This window comes from Ixodes scapularis, unplaced genomic scaffold (assembly GCF_016920785.2).
Source record: "Ixodes scapularis isolate PalLabHiFi unplaced genomic scaffold, ASM1692078v2 PGA_scaffold9__187_contigs__length_104089568, whole genome shotgun sequence".
Classification (NCBI taxonomy): Eukaryota; Metazoa; Arthropoda; class Arachnida; order Ixodida; family Ixodidae; genus Ixodes; species Ixodes scapularis.
In genome coordinates, this window is record NW_024609884.1 from 40,047,854 (window position 1) to 40,066,881 (window position 19,028).

A 19,028-nucleotide genomic window follows, 5' to 3' on the forward strand; every position below is an offset into this window, starting at 1 on the left:
TATGTAGTGCTATTTACAGAACATGAAATATTGGGTTTCAGTTGGCCTATGGGTTTCTGGACAAGAAACTTCTCAAGCTGGTTGTCAAGGAGATGGAAGGTGATTAATACCCGTTTCCTAAAATTTATGGTGCATTTTTTTTCGTGGGTATGGAGTGATCCAAGGGTGCTTCGTATTCATACTTTGAAGGCAATAAATGCCATCTCATAGTTGCACTTGCTGCCCTACATGAGTAACCAGTTAATCAGTTATCTGCAACATCAAATATCCATGTAGTTGGTTTGTGCAATGGTCCTATCTTCTTGAGCTTGGTCAATGAGAGAACACTAAATTACAGATCTGGAACCTTAAAATTTCTAGACAAATTTAAAGGCTTGTGGGTTTGCAGTTGCAAGTTTGGACTACCTAAGGGGAGATGCCACCAAACCCCAAGGAAAACCAAAAACAGTAAGTTGCACAATCACCTTTTAGTGCTTTATCAGCATCAGATTTGTGCCACACAATAGGCTTATGTAGTGTTTTTAGAATATCTTAGCTTGCACTGGTTTTTGAAACTTTTTGATTGCAACATTTCTAGACTAGAATCGGACTGCTCTTGCCAGATGCGGGAGTTGTTTTTGAAAAAGCGGAGGGCTCTGCAATCGGCCTCACTGGCTCTGCTAAAGGGTAAATATTTTTTATCTTGCCTCATTGTACTTATGCACTTCACCTGCTGCATTTCGTCAGTCATCAAGCCTCGTGTATTTTTGGAGGGATGTTAGCTTAATATAATTATTTTGCTCTATTAGCACCAAGTAGTAGAGTGCTCTTGTAATAATTTATTAAAGCTGTGAGTACAGTTCTTTGCTTATAATTACTCTATTGCCAAACAAGGGACATGGTCAGCAATGCGTGCAAGCTACATGAGTGGCCCAGAGGCAAAGTACTAACTTGCATATCCCCAGTTCTGGTTCCGCCCGCAAATTGATGGATGTTTGTTGTGCAGAAGGTGTGTAACTGACATTTCGATTGCACGTCTAAAGATCTCCATGTGATTGAAAATAACCCTCACTCCTCTGTTGGGGCAGGCCGAATGCCCTTCGTTGGTTTGGGATGCTAACCCCCAAAATTTTTTTTACTTTTACTAGCAATGCATACAATGATGATGCAGAACTGTTGAGGCCTGTTTATTTGAGTTTATGGCCGCAAGTATTTGGGATTTTAGGTAATTCACAGACTATACATAGTTTCATACCAGTGATACTAATTCTGTCTTTTTGTCATTTATGTGTAAGTCAAGTGTTTGTGCTGCTATATTTTGTAGACTGTAGATAGCATGCAATAACATTAAATGGGATACTTTTTCCATCTCTCAAATATAATTTTTTGTTGAGAACTCGGTTTATATGGTGATCAAAGATTTCAAACATAATTTTACTTTTGCTTGTAACTGACCTGCATCTCTCCTGAAGTTTGGTTGCTGCAGTTTGCTAACAGATATAACAGTAGGTAAAACTAGATGTGAACCAGATCAAAAATCTAACAAGAGGTTAATTTTTAACACAACTAAGGAAATATTAAAGACGCTGCTAATGTTTTCTCTGTTTCTTTTGCATTCAGCAAAATGGTGCGCCAGTCCATCATCAACCCGGATTGGGATTTCAACAAGATGGGCATTGGAGGGCTAGACAATGAGTTTAGCGCCATTTTTAGAAGAGCGTTTGCCTCACGGGTGTTTCCACCTGAAGTCATAGAGCAACTTAGTGAGTCATACTTCCTTTTAGCATTTTCTTTTTCAGTTTGTATTTCTGACCCTTCGATAGCAGCTATCAGCTCAGGCAGGGCCTGTAATCTTATACAGTAATCCTTCTTTATAACGAAGTCAGCGGGACAGCAAAAAAATTCAATATAAGCAGTTATTCGATAAAAGTGATAGAGGCAAAAAAATGGCACCAGCAGCCTTCCAGGTGAATGGGAACACTGAGGAACACTCTGACCATATATTTAATCAAACAAACCTTGGTTATGAACCACAAGCAGCAGCTTCACCGAGTAAAAAAAGATAGCTTGCAATTAAGTGGAGTTTGCCGACAATTTCATGCGGGCATAAGTTCTCCTCGAACTGCTCCAGGCGTCGCAAGAACACCGTCACCGCCGCTGCACTCCACTTTGCTTAGAAGCAGCTTTAGGATGTTTCGTGTTTCCGCAGTCGTCGGCGTTTCCCATAGTGCCTTTCCGATGTCGCTTTGTGTTTACCCTGGCCTCGCGCAAGGTTTACGATCGTAGCATCCATGGCAGGAGCAACAACGGAAATGTGTGCATCGACAAGCGCGAACAAATGAGTTATCCTCGGTGGCTTTGCTGGAAACGTCTGCATCGACAAGCGCGAACAAATGAGTTATCCTCGGTGGCTTTGCCGACATGTTCTCACACACTCCTGCAGAGACCGTTGCAGCTCTGGGAATCGTGCGCCAGCTCGGCAGACGATCGTGAGAGAAAATCCGACGTGCGCAAAGCAGCTGGCGATCTTTCATCTTCGGGTCGCGGGCGTGTTTTCTCTTGCATGAGAAACTTTTGAACCCGTCCAGTATGCCTTACTTGTTCTGTAAAACAATGGACAGTGTCGAACAGCCGATGTTGGAATGTCGAATTCTTTGGCGATTTCAGCCTTGCAGATCTAAGCGACTTTCAGTAAACACTCCCACTCTCATACAACACACTTGTGCGTGTAGCATGTGGTATGCCGCAGGCACACGCGTCGGGGGCTCCCGAAGGTTTGATCTCCTCCGGGCTCCAGTGCTCCCTTGGCCTGATACCGATGGGAGTTGGGCAACGTTGGCCGCGGGTGCCGTTAATAGCATCGGAACGTGGACGCTGCTCCCACTGCTACCTGCCCGCCTCGGCGCATTGGCATCGGAAGTGGCACTCTGCCCTCCGTCACCCGTTTGTTCCATTTAGTTGTTTGCCATTTTCCCAGTTTGCCGTTTACCTCGGTGGAGAAGGCTGAGGGAATGCGAAGGTCTCCGTGCGTCTCCGTGTACGCTTGCATGCCTTTGGCTCCATGACTTTCGTAATAAGCGTGATCGGCCACCGATGCATTTCGAATAGAATAATCTGGTTCAAAATGCATTAATTTCGGTCAGGACCACGTTGAACTTCGATAAAAGCGATAATTCGAAAAAGGCGATTTCGTTATAACGAGGGATTACTGTATACAGTCGCCTACCGATTTTTTGGACTCGGAGGGGACCCTGAAATTGTCTGAATAATCAAGCGGTTCGAAAAATTGATGTCTGCCCAAATTATGAAATTTTCGCACATATTCCGCTGTGTATTGGCTACTTTCCACTTGCTTGATGTCAATTTTAAGTTCTCGTGCAACTTCTGCTTTGTTCACTTTTCACTCGTTTGTTGATCTGTTTGATCTAGGTGCTGCACTTTGTTGGCGTTTTCGTTGGCACAAACAGCGAAGTTGAAGTTGGTGCTATTTGGCACTATTTGTAGACAATGTTTAGTCCGCCAAGCTCACTTCAATACTAAGCCTATCACCAAAAAACCTTTGTGCTCAAAAACCACAAGAACGGCAGACGGCTGCTCTTCTTGCGGACGCACTGGAAAAACATGGACCACGAGACGAACTGGAAGAGCCATAAGAATGGGCAGACAGAAGCCATTTTGGCTATAGCGGAAGTGAAAAATTTGACTATAGCCTCAACCTAGCTTTTTTATTGAGTAGGACGTGGTATGGAGGCTACAGGGCAAAATCATAACAACCAAAATGGCGGTGACTAAGCTCGCGGCGCTATTACGGCGGCTGTTTTGTGGCTGTAAACTGAGGAAATCACACAAATTATGTCCAAAATATAGAGGAATAAGCTTTATGGTGTCCGAATTTTAGGTCAATGTTATACATTAACTCTATGGGGTGAGTGACGGTTCGGCGAAAACGTCCGAAAAATCTGTCGGTGGCTGTAGTATTAAATACACAATCCATGTTGTGTTGATGTGACGCACAACTTGTAACTTTCTGAGAGTTTCATGCACCTATGTCATAATAGGTGCCCACCCGCTACTATGAAACATTTGAAAAATAAGATAAGGACATATCAAGCCCCACCCTAGAGTGCCTTTATGTTTATGCAACTTTCTTAGGGTTTTGACGTCGGACTATTTTGCGTTGAGACACTTGGGTTTTTTTGGGTTTTTTTGCTCTGGAGGGCATGAAAGAGTGTCTTCTGACACAAGCTCTTAGCATTGACTGTGCTACAGGGGCATTTTCTTTCTGGCTATTTATTTGTATATTTTTCATTATCACATGCAGTCGGCATCATGTATTACAAAGAGTGGCATCTCCCTAAACAGAATGTTGAAGCACCTATATCCACATCAGACTTTTGAGCCTACCTTGCTAACCAAGGTGCTCCCTTTCATATTGTGTGCCTCTTTCATATTTTTTCACACTTGCCTAACATACACCCATCACATGTTTGTCAAAATTATCTCAAAAGTTTGGGTGTGCTCTTGCTCGGTATTTTATAATAGCATGTGATACTCACACACATGCAATTCCTTTGCTCCTATAACCTTAGAAATCAATTTTCACTTACAAAATATATTGCGCTTCACCTTGAAGACAACATTGACTAAGTGCTTGTCTATACTCATTGCTTGAATGAATAGGAATATTTTTACACTTCTAAGATTTTAAATTTCAATAATGGTGCGTCTACTTGCTTTTTATGGATAGTAAGAAAATGGCTTAGTTTTCTCGACGACCAGTTAATGTTGTGACAATGATTATGCCTGCAGATCTGAAACATGTCCGTGGCATCTTGCTGTACGGACCTCCTGGCACGGGCAAAACCCTGATGGCCCGACAGATCGGAAAGATGCTCAACGGAAGGGAGCCCAAAATTGTGAACGGCCCCCAGATCCTAAACAAGTATGTTGGGGAGTCTGAAGCCAACATTCGCCGCTTGTTTGAAGATGCAGAGGAAGAAGAGAAAAGGGTGGGCAAGCAAGCATTATCTTCTTCACCGATGTAGCTGCCTCGCTCAGTCCAAGCAGAGTGTTGGCCGTTGAATCCCCACTTGGCGGATTTGAATCCCAGTCGAGCAGCACTATAATTTGGCAAAGGCTCGTTGCTGTGTAGGCACCATGTGACATATTTCAGCTTCACATTACAGATCCCCAGTTGGTATAAATTAATCTGCAGTGCTATGAGACGTGTGCCAGATGTTCTTTGTCGGTTTGGAATGTATACCCTCAAGATTTAATTTTCTCTTTAAATAATGTGAAGTCATCATTCCAGAGTAGCCAATGTTGTAGTCAGTGCTATTGGCAAGGAGATCAAACTATAGAGGGCGCAGTTTCATTATCATCATCATCACCATAAACAATTGCTGTGTGGCAAATAACTCCAACACCAGCACTCGCCTAGCATGCTGGCTTTGAAAGGACCACCAGCACTTGCCTAGCGTGCTGGGGTTGAAAGGCATGCGGTCATGCCTTCCGCTGCCGCTGTCAACTAGGTGATGCAAGTTGCTGCCTAATGGGCATTCTCAAATCTAACTCTTTAATATGCGCGCCTCTCACGGCGGCAGCACACGCACTCATCGAGAAGCGACCTCGGCCGTTGCAGCTTGACTGCAGTGCTACACTGATGGGTGTTGCAAGGTCGACATGCCTGCTTGGGCTACCACATTGGAGGAAGCGCGGGCGGCGGCAGAGCTCTACCGCTCTCCCTATGCCGACTCGAAAGGGGCCGCGTGAAGCACTGTTCGTTGGGCGATCGGTAGCAGCTCCTAGCGGATGCAAGGTGCCCATATGGTGACGTGTGCAGTCGGGTGTGCGTAGTAATTCATGCAAACTGGTTTTTATTTTTCCGGTTATTTTTTAAATTTTATGTTTGATTTTATCATAGTAGACTGACATACTCTGTATAGGGTGACCAGACATCCCGTTTTAGAGGTTCATTTGTGCCGTCCTGTCTTTTTGGTTTAACGAAGCCTCATGTCCCGTTTTTGTGGGAACATGCATAGTAGTTGCACAAATCAGTACTAAGTGAACGGAAGAAAACAAAGATTGTTTACTTGCTACAGACATAATGTTATAAAAATACACATTAATACTATGAAACATACTGTAGTTGAATCTGCTAATACATTTGGTTCACATAAGCATTTGTGCGGGAGACTTCTATATTACTGAATTTGATTCAGAAACATTTCTTCCTCAGTGTTAAAAAATGGGAAAAAAAAAAGCACTTGTGTTCTCAAGGGAGAACTTAGGAAAAATCTGAGTGTTTGTTTATGGGAAGCAGCTAAGCTTTTTTTTTTCTGCCACCCGCTTTGCCTTTCTCTATGTCCCATTTTTTGCTCCGAGGATTATGGTCGCCCTACCCTTGCAGCACTTGTATTTTTTATACTGCAATTGCGTCGAAGCAGACAAGGTAAAATAAAATTAGCCTAATCCTGTTGGAGGCATGGCCGGACATCTCCCTCTAATCTACAAAGTTCGGAACCTCAACAGATTATGCCTTAGCTCGTAGCAAGTGGAGTGGGGGCTTCCCTTGGACATTGCATGAAGTTGATTGGGTGGACCTTTCAGGGTGGGCGGTCATCTGGGATTTTACTGTAGTGTTCCATGTAACGCTAAGTGTCTGGGGGATGTAATAAAATATTTGTGCAATTTTAAGCAGCCTGCGACTCTAAGCATCATGGGGTTTGTGCAAGGCTTGATGTAGAGATATACTTTAGAAGATGAATGTAATTGTGTTTCAAAACTAAGCATCCCCTTTTTTTGGGGGCCAAAAAAAAAAAAAAAAAAAGCATAGAATCACATGTTTATAGAAATGTGCATTTTGTTGCTTTCATTTCTTTTGAATTATTTTTCAGCTTGGAATCAACAGTGGCCTCCACATCATCATATTTGATGAAATTGATGCCATCTGTAAGCAGAGGGGATCTGTGGTAAGCTGGGCTTGAATTTAATTCAACCTCTAAATTAAAAATTTTCCGATAGCAACTTTTGTTTCCATCCTCCTTCAAAAAATTTTTTTTCAACACATCAAGAAATTTTGCATTTTCTGTAATTTTCTTGTCTATGGGCCACGGTAGAAATCTTCACAATTTTTTCCACCCTCATGAAGCAGGGAGAGTAGATCAAGTTTTTGTACAAGCTTTGCAGGCACATTCATTCATTATTAGTGCAAAAGCAACATATGCATGAGGACATACTAAATTGGAGAGTGTGGGTGCTTGATCACTTTGAAGCATATTGTGAATGGAGGACAAGGAAACTGGGGGTTAGCTTTTAAAGCGCATAGTACCCAATGAGTGAGGCACTTGTAAAATGTTTAAAATGTGTCGCCAAGAAAGCATGTCCCAGGGGACAGACCAGCCTACAGGCAATTCGAGATCCATCCTTCCCTTGCAGGCAGGCAACACTGGTGTGCACGATACTGTGGTAAACCAACTGTTATCTAAAATCGATGGCGTCGAATCGTTGAACAACATCCTGGTGATCGGTATGACCAATCGGCGTGACATGATCGACGAAGCGCTAACACGACCAGGGCGTCTGGAGGTCCAGATGGAGATTGGATTGCCCGACGAAAAGGGCCGACTGCAGATCCTGGACATTCACACTGCTCAGATGCGCACCCATCGCAAAATGGCCCCAGATGTCGACCTGGCCGAGTTGGCCGTACTCTCCAAAAACTTCTCTGGCGCTGAGCTGGAGGGACTGGTACGAGCAGCACAATCAACGGCCATGAACCGGCTCATCAAGGTGAGTCCCCAAGGCAATCAGATTGTTAGCATATATGGTCATGTCTTGTTAATGTAAACACCATTAATGTGGACACCATTAATATGGGCACCCTGCTATATACGCAAACTTTACGGGAATTGACCTGTCGCATTAATATAGAAACCTGCTGTCCGGACCATTGACAACTAGTTTGAAAGTAAACTGGGCAAGTACAGTTATAAGGTGTACGAGAAGGAACAGCTCGTCATAGTTTGGAGCACCTGCCAGTAATTATGGACGTTCTGGTCTAAATTAGGGCTGAAACTCGGGGAAGTTCAATTTCCCATCTCCTAACTCTTTGACAAATTGAGATATGTATTGTGGGGACCCCCAGCGAGAGTCGCCCTTTGCCGTTGGTTTGGGCCGTCTTATATAGCCTGCAGAAATGGATGCGCCCAGGGTGGCAGGAAGAAGGGGCAGAGGGGCGTACGGCGTCCATGTATCAAGGTCCTGAAAAGTGTGCCTGTGGCAAATCACTTGAGAAGGGTAAGGGAGAGTCGTCCACGAGGGAATACGGCGTCGTCTCGCGTCTGGGAAGTGCCCTGACATGGCAACACCCCTCGGCCTGCCTGAGTTGGGCCTAGATACAGGGAGCTACGTGGTTCCCACACTGAGTACCGAACAATGGTTAAATGTTTTGGAGCTTTCCTGCCAAAAGGAGCACTGTTTTTTCCTTATATGTGTCACGGCCAGGGACGACGATCCTGAATTTTTTAACAGGAGGGATATGGAGATTACGCCTTGCAGGTAGCACATGTGTTATACTTTTTGGATAAGAAAGGGGCTCCAAAGCATATGTGCATACGAAAGTCACAATGTTTGTTTACTAAATAAACTCTTTTCTGACCACACTTGTTTATTATTTGGGATCTTTACCTTGATTTGTCATTATGGACGAATCACATCATGGACGATTTATCTGGGGAATGGAGGCGTCCATATTAGTGAGACAGGACTGTAGTACTTCTGTGCATTGAAGGCTTTCAGAAACTCTACTGCAATTTTAAAGAATGGTGTGCATAGTTTGTTGCTGGCCAGCCACTTTATTATTGGAATACATGAGTACAACTGGAATACATGCACTTCATTGGCTCAATTAAGTTTATAGAATGAAAGAAATTACCCTGGTCTTATTTTCGTCCTTTGGTTCATTGTAACATTTCCAAGGAAAAAGAAATATTTTTGTTGCCAGTTGGTCCTATCTATATTTGGTTTGTAGCTCCCAGGATCATCGGAGCCACATATTGAGACGTAAAGAGTTGCATGCAGCTCACAAACTAGTTTTATTGTCTCTCAGTTTTATTTTTTTAATGCATTAGGACGCTTGTTTTGATGAACTCCCGGCCGTGTCTTACATTTGTCACCACTGGGGAGAGAGAGGGAGAAGGATGGGAAAGGGTGACGCGTGTGACGCTCCTATTGGTCCTAAGCGCTGACGTCAGCCCGCGTCAAAATCTCCCTCTCTCCTGCGCTGACAAACTGACAGACACCTCTGGGCTTTTCGTCAAAATGAGCCCTTTCGTTTTCATTAGTCACGCTCGCAGCTGGCGCGGAGCCAGAGAGGAGGCAGTGCGGCACAACACCTCCTAGATAACAAAACCCTAGTGCCAAATGAGATGGCATCATCAGAGAAGGCCAACGCTGGACAGATTGGAAATGAGGGCTGCATTAGCGCTTGACTTCGAGTCCAGTTTGAGCCGAATGTTGACACGATCATCATGTCCAATCTGTGCCCAGCATTGGCCTTCTCTGATGATGCCATCTCATTCAGCACTACGACTTTATCTGGGAGGTGTTGCGCTGCGGCGCGGTGGAATGCGGGCATGCTCAGTTGCTGCTCTGCCGTCGCCGGTTGTTCTTCACTCTTAGTTTCCATAGTAATGGTGCGTGGGGCTGTGACGTGTGTGTAGTCAAAACGATGGATGCGGTTCCCTCCATGAGTGATATGGATGTGGTTCCTTCCACGAGTGATATGGATGAGGTTCTTTCCATGGGTGGTATGGATGACCGTATCCAAGGACTTTGACATACTCTGACAGGCAGAGTACAGGAAAGGGGTGGAAAACAATTACTGGCAGATGCACTAGTACCGTATTTTCCGGGCTATAGTCCATCGACTATACATGTTTAAAAGTTTTAATTTCTGTCTGTGCGGACTATCTACGCGTGCGGACTATACAGGAATTATGTTTTTCAAGATCGTTTATGACGAGACGTGACGAATTTTGTGCACGGAAGTTTATGTTAATGATGATTTATGCTCATTATAGGCTTTATTGTGAGCTAAAAAGGAGACATTTGTAAACCAGTGCCGTCTATGAGAAGATTTTCGTGTCGACTAAGCACCAGGTGCGGACTATGCACCAAGTGCGGGCTATGCACCGGGTGCGGGCTATCTAAGCAAAATCTTTTATTTTTGACCCCAAATTTCCCCCTGCAGACTATACACCGGGTGCGGACTATAGTCCGGAAAATAGGTAGATTCTTAAAGGGCAACTCCGCTTCATTTTTGATATTTAGAAAACTATGTAGCCCTCTTCAGTATCATATAGGAAGATCCCATGTCAAATATTACAATCTAATTCCGTCTATATATTTAATAAACTGGCCAGCAAACCTTCAAGTGAGCCATGTCGCCGAAATCTTCCAACTCTAGCGTGCGACGTGAGGCGCAATCATCAGCGCAGTCGATGCGACTGAGTTGGAGCGGCCAACGTTGAGCCACTACGTCAGAGGCATGACTACGTCATTCTCACATTGTTTGTTTTTACTTCTCAGAGTGAAATTGAACGATGACGTCATGAGTTTCCCCTCCCGGTGTAGGCTGAACGGCGTCCACGTGATCACTGTAACGCGGATAGGCTAGTTTGCGCTGCCCTGCGCGCTTATCGGTCCGTTTCTCTGCTCCCCCTCTCCTCTTTCGTCTTCTCCCCTCTCCCCCGGGGCATCACCATCCACGCCATGCGAAGCGACCTGCCCGCGTCGCGTGTCTTGTCGCCCCCCCCCCCCCCCCCCCCTGAACGTCACCCAAACGTCACAAGACCATGTTGTTCGACGTGACGTGGCCATGACTCTGACAACACCAGACCAATGTTGCCTGACGCAACCGAAGTTTCGGTTTCGGTATCAGCTGATGTTTAAATTGGGATTGCACGAATAATATTCCACATTTCGCGAATCGGAAGACGTAGAGCTGTTTAGTAGTGCTTTGTGAAATGGAATCACATGTAAGCCTAAATTTTTTGGAATTGAGTGGAGTTGCCCTTTAAAGAATTACAGGCATGAATGACCCTTGTCAGTTTTTTATTCTTCCTAGTCTCATGGTTTTAAGTTGCGACTTTCTACACTATGCGCTAGAGCAGCACCATTGTACAGACTTTGCCGGTTCTAGAGAATATCTCTTTTTGCAGTCGTTGTGTGTGAAAGTCCCTAAAACGAAGACAAGCTTGCTCAATTTGAGTGAAGGTTTGTTGTCGCTTTTCTCAATTGGAGGTCATATGCTACTCAATATTTTGCCATCACAAGTTAGTTTAAGTTACTGTAAGGAGTTAACTAGAGTTTAAAAGAAATAAAAGATGGAGTTTCTTAGATATTGACCTGCAATTTTGCTGCTTTTAGAGAAATGACTTACGTTTCTGCATTAATAACAAAATTGCAGTGACTGCTAAGCAAAATATCTTTATATATTCGTAAGCTGTATTTCAAGACGCACATTTTGATATATTTTGCAACGTTTTTCATAAAGTTTTTGTTGGTAAGAAATTCTTTAATGTCTCTCTAATACATGTTTTTTTTTTTTTTTTGCATGTTTCGTAATTCTTTTTGGGGGAGATAGATATATTTATTGAAGAGAAAACCAGAATCCCCTTTGGTGCGCATTTAAACCGTAAATATTAGACCTTCCTTTTCTGCCTTCTGCTGTCTTATGTATGCAATGACTACTTGATCAGTCTGCTGTAGGAGTGATGTGTGACAGCAATGGAGCTCTAGCTCCCTGAAGGTATTGGCACAAGGAGTGTAAGCCTTCACCAAATTGACAAGGTGTAGCTGCTATTTTTTTTTTTATTATTTCAGGCACTTACAAGTGCCAGGTTCCTAAACAGTTGTTTCTGTTACATTTGCAAGCTGATTGTAAACTCTGATTCACAGGCTGGGAGTACGGTTGAGCTTGACCCTGAAGCTGCTGAGAAGCTTCTCATTAGCCGAGCAGATTTCATGAACGCCCTAGAAAATGATGTGAAGCCGGTAAGCAACTTGTGTGCTACACCTAAGCACACTGAGAGAAGAGACATGCATAAACTGACTGCATTACTTTCCATTTTGTATTGAAGGCATTTGGCACAAGTTCTGAGGAAATTGAACAGCTAGTAACCAAAGGGATCACAACTTGGGGTCCCCCTATCAGTGCCATTCTTGAAGACGGTGATCTCTTTATTCAGCAAGCTCGATCACCTGAATCTCGCGGTTTGGTCACCATCTTGCTTGAAGGTGAGGAACTCTTTTGCTGTCTGCTGCTGTTAACATATAAGGATTTTATAAGTGCAATTAAGCTTGAATAAAAATATAGATTAATCATTCATTATGCATTGTTTTAACTTTTTTTTGCAACCATAGCTGTAATTTTCACTGCTTTACCTTGGAAGACTGCAATTTTAGTTGCTGTATTGCACACTGCCTTTCAGTTATCTGGCCATCCATGTAGATTTTGTAGTGTTTATTGAATGATAAAATCTGCAGATAATTTTTTAGCTTTGCTTATTTGGAAAGATTGCTGCATTTGTAGCTTCCAATATGAAGACTGTACATGGTGTTCTTGTTTAGAGTAAAATTAAAAAAAAAAAAAAAAGCATTTAATAGTATGAAATGATTTCTTCATGACAATGTTATATTGGCTGCAGCATATATCGGGGCACGAGTGCAGCGTGATACTTGGCGAGCTACTAATTACCTAAAATTCACATATTTTTAAATAGTATGTTTAGCTTGCTCATTCCAATCATAAATTTGTAGCTTATCATCAGTCATAGCATTGAAATGCATATTTTCTTCTAATAAGCTATTAAAATAGTAAAATTTGTGCCAAGTATTACATTTTTGGCAAAAATAGCTGGTTTTTCTCCTTCAGTTGTCAAACAACTAATATGAGAGAACCAGTTTTCTTTTTTTATATTTGAAACAGTTCTTTTATTTTTACTATAGTCAGTTACAGGTTAAGAAGGTAGCGGCAAATGCCCCTCAAAGGGAATCAGATATCCCTCCGCCACCTCCGCATCCAATAGCGTCCCACCGTTTCCTTGACGTCGCGGCCAACGCGCGAGGAGGGTCTTGCCTTTCTGTACATATTTGCTTTATTGTTCGACTTTGACTTAGCATTGTGGAAGCCACGAGAGGAAGACTAGAGTTCTCCCCCACCGACGGAAACAAATGCGACCTTCGGGGATTAGCTTCCCCCCCGATGGATACAAAGGCTGCTTTCAGGGGCTCGGTTCCCTCTCCGATGAATACAAAGGTCGCTTTCTTAAAAAGTGGGATCGGAGACAAGTGGGAATCCATTGAAGCGGAACAAGGAGCGTTTCCAGTGAACTCTTTTTTCGACTGCGGAGAGATTTGAAACGGGCGCATCACACTTGTGGGAGGAGCTTCTCCTACCTTCTTGACTTGTAACCGACTATAGCAGTGAACATTTATTGCTATTTTTCACCTAAAACCTTAGTCTGTTTTCCTGTGAGAGACATAGTGCAGTCTTACATTATGTGGTAACTGTTCCTCCATAAATAAGCTGACTACTATACTTGTCACATGAAGAAAAAAGCAAGTTTTGCACTGTAGTTCAGACACTGTGCAAAGAAGTTCTCACAAGTTTTTGTTGTGAGACACAGTGTTTTTTGCATTCAAATGTGTACATTCTGATAAAATAGTTCCATATAACTGATCTTGAAGTCACATACAACTGCCTTAATTTGCCACATAAAAAGGGGAAATTAGTAATGCTGCAAGGAGCTAAACATGTTTACTGCAGTTCTTGACGTGAAAATGTGTATAGAATGAGGCTTTTAACCCAGATTCGGTATCTACTATCCAGCTAACATTGAAGCACATGTTTGTAGGTGCTCCAAACTCTGGCAAAACGGCACTGGCGGCCAAGATTGCCCTGCGATCCGAGTTTCCGTTTGTGAAGTTGTGCGGCCCTGACTCCATGGTTGGCTACACGGAGACTGCCAAATGCCAGATCATCAAGAAGGTAAACACTTCGGAAGTCTAGGTCTTAAGAAATAGGTTTAAAGAAGTAATCTTGTCTTGAAGTGTTGAAAAAATAAATGCTAAAAGAAAGGAACGCGTGATATGCATGAGAGGAAACTAAATTTTGAGGTTTACAGGCCAAGCAAACAAAGGATATCGTTATGGTCCAATCAAGGAATGAGGAATAATTTAGACCACCTATAAATATTTAATGTGCCAAAAAAAAAAAGGTATCGGTTACGACTTGCTACACCACAAGAATTTTGCATCAGATTGTTAGCCACTCTGGCGAGGTTTTAACCCACCAACTGGGGATTCGTAGGCTGGCACTTGACCGTGGAGCCACTGAGGCAGGCAGCTGTGAAATATGCACAGAGAGTATTTGTTGTGGTGAGTTGGAAAAGAGGGACACACATGTATACAATATAGTTTAAAAAAAAGATTAATAGACGTGTGATTGGGCTGTCTGTGCATTTCATGATTGTTAAATCTATGCAAAACGAATGTTGGCATCCAGCCGGCTTGTTTCCTAACTCTACAGTATTCTTGTTTGTAGGTATTTGATGACGCCTACAAATCTCAGCAGAGCTGCATTCTTGTGGACAACATTGAACGACTGTTAGGTAGGTGGCCATGCACCTGTTTGTTGTAACCCTGGTTCAAACTGGTAAAATGAGGGTGTTCTTTACATCACTCTCTCTTGTGTGCAGATTATGGTCCCATCGGACCCAGGTACTCAAACCTAGTTCTTCAAGCTTTGCTTGTACTGCTGCAGAAGGATCCTCCAAAGGTATTGAACATTTTTATTTTCTTCTACCTATAGTGTTGCATCAGGGCAGTTTGAGTGACAAGTGAATTAAGTCGTTTTGTATACTGTAAACTACCAGTAGGCAAAATTTGCAGCCATGTTACATTTACATCAATGTAATGGTTGTGTTAGAGTGACGAGAACAAGATGAAGCAGTAGAGTGTATAGAGTGTACACGAAGAGTGTCCATGCTGGGATTAAAGTGAAGGTACAGAACATAGGCTGAGGTAGGAAGTAAATACGGTACCCCTGTTAGATTTTGTTGCCTTCAGTTCCTTATTTAGAGCAGTAAATTAGTTTTCTTGCATGTTCCCTATTTATTTGGCTCCTATCGCAGCAAAAGACGAAAAGGTTTTGCCAGGGGAACTTCATTATATAGAAAATGTGGGGTGCAGTATAGGGATTCCATCAGTTGTGAAAGAGCAAACAAAATAAAGAACAAGAGTGCAATAATAGAGCTCATCAAACAATTTTTACGTGGTGCCAACATGTTCCCTAGAGTTTGCAGAAAGTGAAATCTTAGAATTTATCCCAGGAGTGATTGAGTGTGGACAAACAAAAGAAGCCAGAAATCACAAACTCCTTGTATTCTCATCATCTTTAACAAATAGTTTTGCAGGCTTTGCATTGCCAGTTGGAGTTGGGGCGACAGTAGGGAAGTCCTCAAGAATCCAGCTGGCATATGCAGTCAAGTTTAAGTGTACTGTTATTTCATAGCAAATGCCAGTGGTTTGAGGCATTTTCAGTCGCAGATTCCAGGGATAAAAGGCTTAGTTCCGCTTCTTATGTGGTAATATACGGAGTGTTTCACGAAATGGAAACCATATCTTTCATCAAACACTATGCATTGTGCAGGAGGCTTACTGCCCTATTGGTCACTGCCAGGGGACCTATTTGAAGACATGATAGCATTTGGGATAATTGACTGTTTAATTACTTTTGTACAATCAATTTTTAATTTCGTAAAGATAGAAGTATAATTTCAGATAGAAACTTGATGGGTCATCATTGAAAACCATTTTAAATTACTAAGAAAAATTTATTATGTGTGCAACATCTTGCAATGTTCTGAAAAAAAAAAATAACACAGTCAAGGGTTTTGCTTGCTCTGCATCTTAATGCAAACTGCCAGTAGGAGATAGAGTCCTTCAAAACAACTTCGATTGGCTTCATCTTTCCGGCATTCGTCAATAAACCACTTATAAGAAAAACATTTTTTTTTGTAAACAGTAAAATTATGCATGGGCCTTAAAGGGATGGTGAACCAAAATTTGGATTTCAGAACAATGCAGGAGCTGTAGGCGGGATCCTACAATCTCTACAACAATATCTTGAATCGACGGCCATATTTTTGGAAAGAAAAGGTCAAGATTGAACGAGGCCGACGAGGCGCGTGATGTCAAGATATCTAGTTTCCTCCTCCTCTCTTCGCTTCGTCCCCTCAAGGCGGCGAGGCGGAGAGGACGTTGGGGCGTTCCCTCTCTTTCTCAGAGAAATAAGACAGGAACATATCTGTCAGATGTGGTCGTCCGTTCGATATATCGTTGTATGAGTGGTGTTTTGATGTTTGTAGCAGCCTGTTGCGTAGCATCCCGTTGCACGCTTTTGCCGCCGTGCTTTGTGGAATCCAGATTTCGGTTCAGCATTCCTTTAAAAGGCCAGTGAAAAGAAAAAAAAAATTTAAAACAATCTGGGTGGGACACGCGTGTCAAAAAATAAATTTCATATGAAAAAAATATTTTTTAGAGCAATATTGAGGGCGCAAGACGCGATTTAGTCGGTAGTCAACTACTCCTTTCCACTTGTTTTCTCTCCGCATTTTGGGCGCGTGGAGGAAAGGTGGATCGGCTTGGCCATCGCAAAGATAGAGAGAGAATATGACCATCTCGTTGAGGTGGAAAAAGTGTATGACCATTCCGTGACGTCATAGACTTTGCGCGCAGAATTTATAATAGATCTCACGCCATCGATAATGCTCTAAAAAAATTGTTTTTTCGCGTAAAATTTATTTTTTGACACGCATGTCCCAACCAGACTAGAGGAGGACACTTAAGGAGGCTGTGGCGTATTTGCGTGGGTGGCCACATTTGCTAGCGGAAGCCGCCGTAGATGTAGACACTGCTGCTGATGTCGAGGCCGTAGATGTAGACGTGGTCGCCTTACTGTCCATTGCACGAAGCACACAACGAGCACAGATGAAGTCCTAAGCGCACCTTTTGCACACGGCACTCCGGCGGTGACATCAGGCTGCTGCACTTGAGCGTGAGCATGAACGGCGCGTGCTTGATGACATATTTTTATGGCCATCTTTCGGGCACAACAACGCCGCTTTTTCATGTAACGGGACAAGTAAGGTCGTCCTAGAGATCTAGGACGACCTCAAGGATGACGCCAAGGACGGCGTCATCCTTGAGCATACGATTGAGCGGCGTGTGCCGCTCAGTCATGTTTTTATGGCCATATACACCGCTTTTTCACTCACTGGGACAAGAAAGGCTTTTGCCTTAAAACTAGCAAAGGTGATGTCATCAGTGGGGTCAGATGACCCTTGCCACTAAGCTGGCTCGAGGATGCCATCAATGACGTCGCACTGCTCTGGACAGATAACAGGCGGCAGAGAGGATCGCCGCATGCCCGGTGGCAATCGCTGCACATATTTTTAAAAATAAATGCAGTTTACATTTACTTTTGCCCAAGATAAGTGTGTTAACTGAATTCACTGGACAAAAAGCTAAAGCAGTCTCCTCCTAACTCAGATTTCTTGAAACATGCTTCAGTTTCCCTTCAAATCTTTCTGAAAATTTGTATTGAAACCATATCTTTATTGTAACAAACAAAAAGTTAGTTATTCTGACTTTTAATTACACACTTCGACTAGCAGACTATCCTTACCTTGAAGGAATACTGAAATGAAAATGGAGATCTGCTCAACACACTTATAACTAAGCTAAATATGATGATTCAAAATATGAAATAAATTGTCTAATTTTTTGCTTCAAATGCTCCACTCTGGCAAGCACTCTAAAGCATCCATCAGAATGCACTATATGTCTTCGGACATCCCCGATACGGGCTGTCTCAGCACAGTCAATGTTGGCTTGGTTACTAGCTGCGTCACTTGGCAGCAAAGCTCGTGTGTCACTGCCTCATTAGAGTAAGGTGGCAAGTTGGGCTTGGTGCTGAATGGAAGACGTGCTGAAAAACATCAGGCAGAACAGGTACTAGGGAGAGGAACACACTGGGAACACACAATGGCACTTGTGTGTTGTTCCTCTCCCTTGTCCATGTTTTTGTGCGCACTGTTTTTCACCATGTCTGCTTCCCTTGTCTGAATGTTCAAGGGCTGAATGACTGCACTGTCTGCTCACTCTCAGTCATGCCAACTGTGCACTTGCATGATGTCCTGTTGCTCTTAAAAGTATAAGTGCTTCTAAGCTGTGGCACTGCTCATCAGAGACAAATCATATACTAACAGCATGACAACAATACATTTGAAGTGTCTGATAGGTGTGATTCGGTAATCATTTATTAGTTAGATTTAAAATACTGCAAATGACTGTTTTTGCGAGAACCTAATTTTCGCGACTTGAAGAGCGTACCAAAAAATTGGTCCCGCAAATGTATCTTTCCACGATAACGAGTACAGAGCACATTTCTTCAAATTGCAAAACTTTGTACCCGTGAATCATTTTCGAAGTCCATACCGCACAAAATTTGCAAAATATTGAGCCCACGAAAATAAACTAGTTTACCGTATGTCTTGCAGTTTTCAATCGTGAGATTGCTGTTTTCGACCTGGTCCTATACCATAGTCCAAACTTAATTGAAGAAAGCACAAAAAGTTTATTTGAGTGTCCCTTGTGAGCAAAAAAAAAGTACCTGAAATCGGGAACAAAAGAGGTCCTTTTCCACTGCCCGTCGTTGGAAATCTACTGGGTGAGTGCAAACTAGCGCTTTGTGCATCATATAGTTGATGCTAATTAAATGCTAGTTCTTATGCGGACTACAGACAGATACTTAGGCACACAGTACAATGACGTTCCACAGAGCTTGGGTGGCATTGCACGGACGTTAAAGCAGTATGTATAACTTCCATCAGCAGTTCTTTAGTCCTTGCAATCTAGTCTAGCTGACGTGTGTTGCGCATGGGGTCAAGTGCTGTGGCTGATCTGATCGGTGTACGTTCCAG

General features: G+C 43.0%; 1 protein-coding gene across 1 annotated transcript in view; it reads left to right on the forward strand.

Moving 5' to 3' along the window:
* LOC8031676 (vesicle-fusing ATPase 1) overlaps positions 1 to 19,028 on the forward strand; it is a 42,258-nt gene that overhangs the window by 12,350 nt on the left and 10,880 nt on the right. Inside the window, exons 6-17 of the mRNA XM_029978436.3 lie at positions 42 to 99; positions 389 to 447; positions 578 to 666; positions 1,600 to 1,742; positions 4,789 to 4,988; positions 6,876 to 6,950; positions 7,417 to 7,770; positions 11,941 to 12,036; positions 12,123 to 12,279; positions 13,899 to 14,032; positions 14,588 to 14,654; positions 14,742 to 14,821. Of these exons, the coding sequence (XP_029834296.1) occupies positions 42 to 99; positions 389 to 447; positions 578 to 666; positions 1,600 to 1,742; positions 4,789 to 4,988; positions 6,876 to 6,950; positions 7,417 to 7,770; positions 11,941 to 12,036; positions 12,123 to 12,279; positions 13,899 to 14,032; positions 14,588 to 14,654; positions 14,742 to 14,821 (1,512 nt within the window). The remainder of the gene's footprint in view (positions 1 to 41; positions 100 to 388; positions 448 to 577; positions 667 to 1,599; positions 1,743 to 4,788; positions 4,989 to 6,875; positions 6,951 to 7,416; positions 7,771 to 11,940; positions 12,037 to 12,122; positions 12,280 to 13,898; positions 14,033 to 14,587; positions 14,655 to 14,741; positions 14,822 to 19,028) is intronic.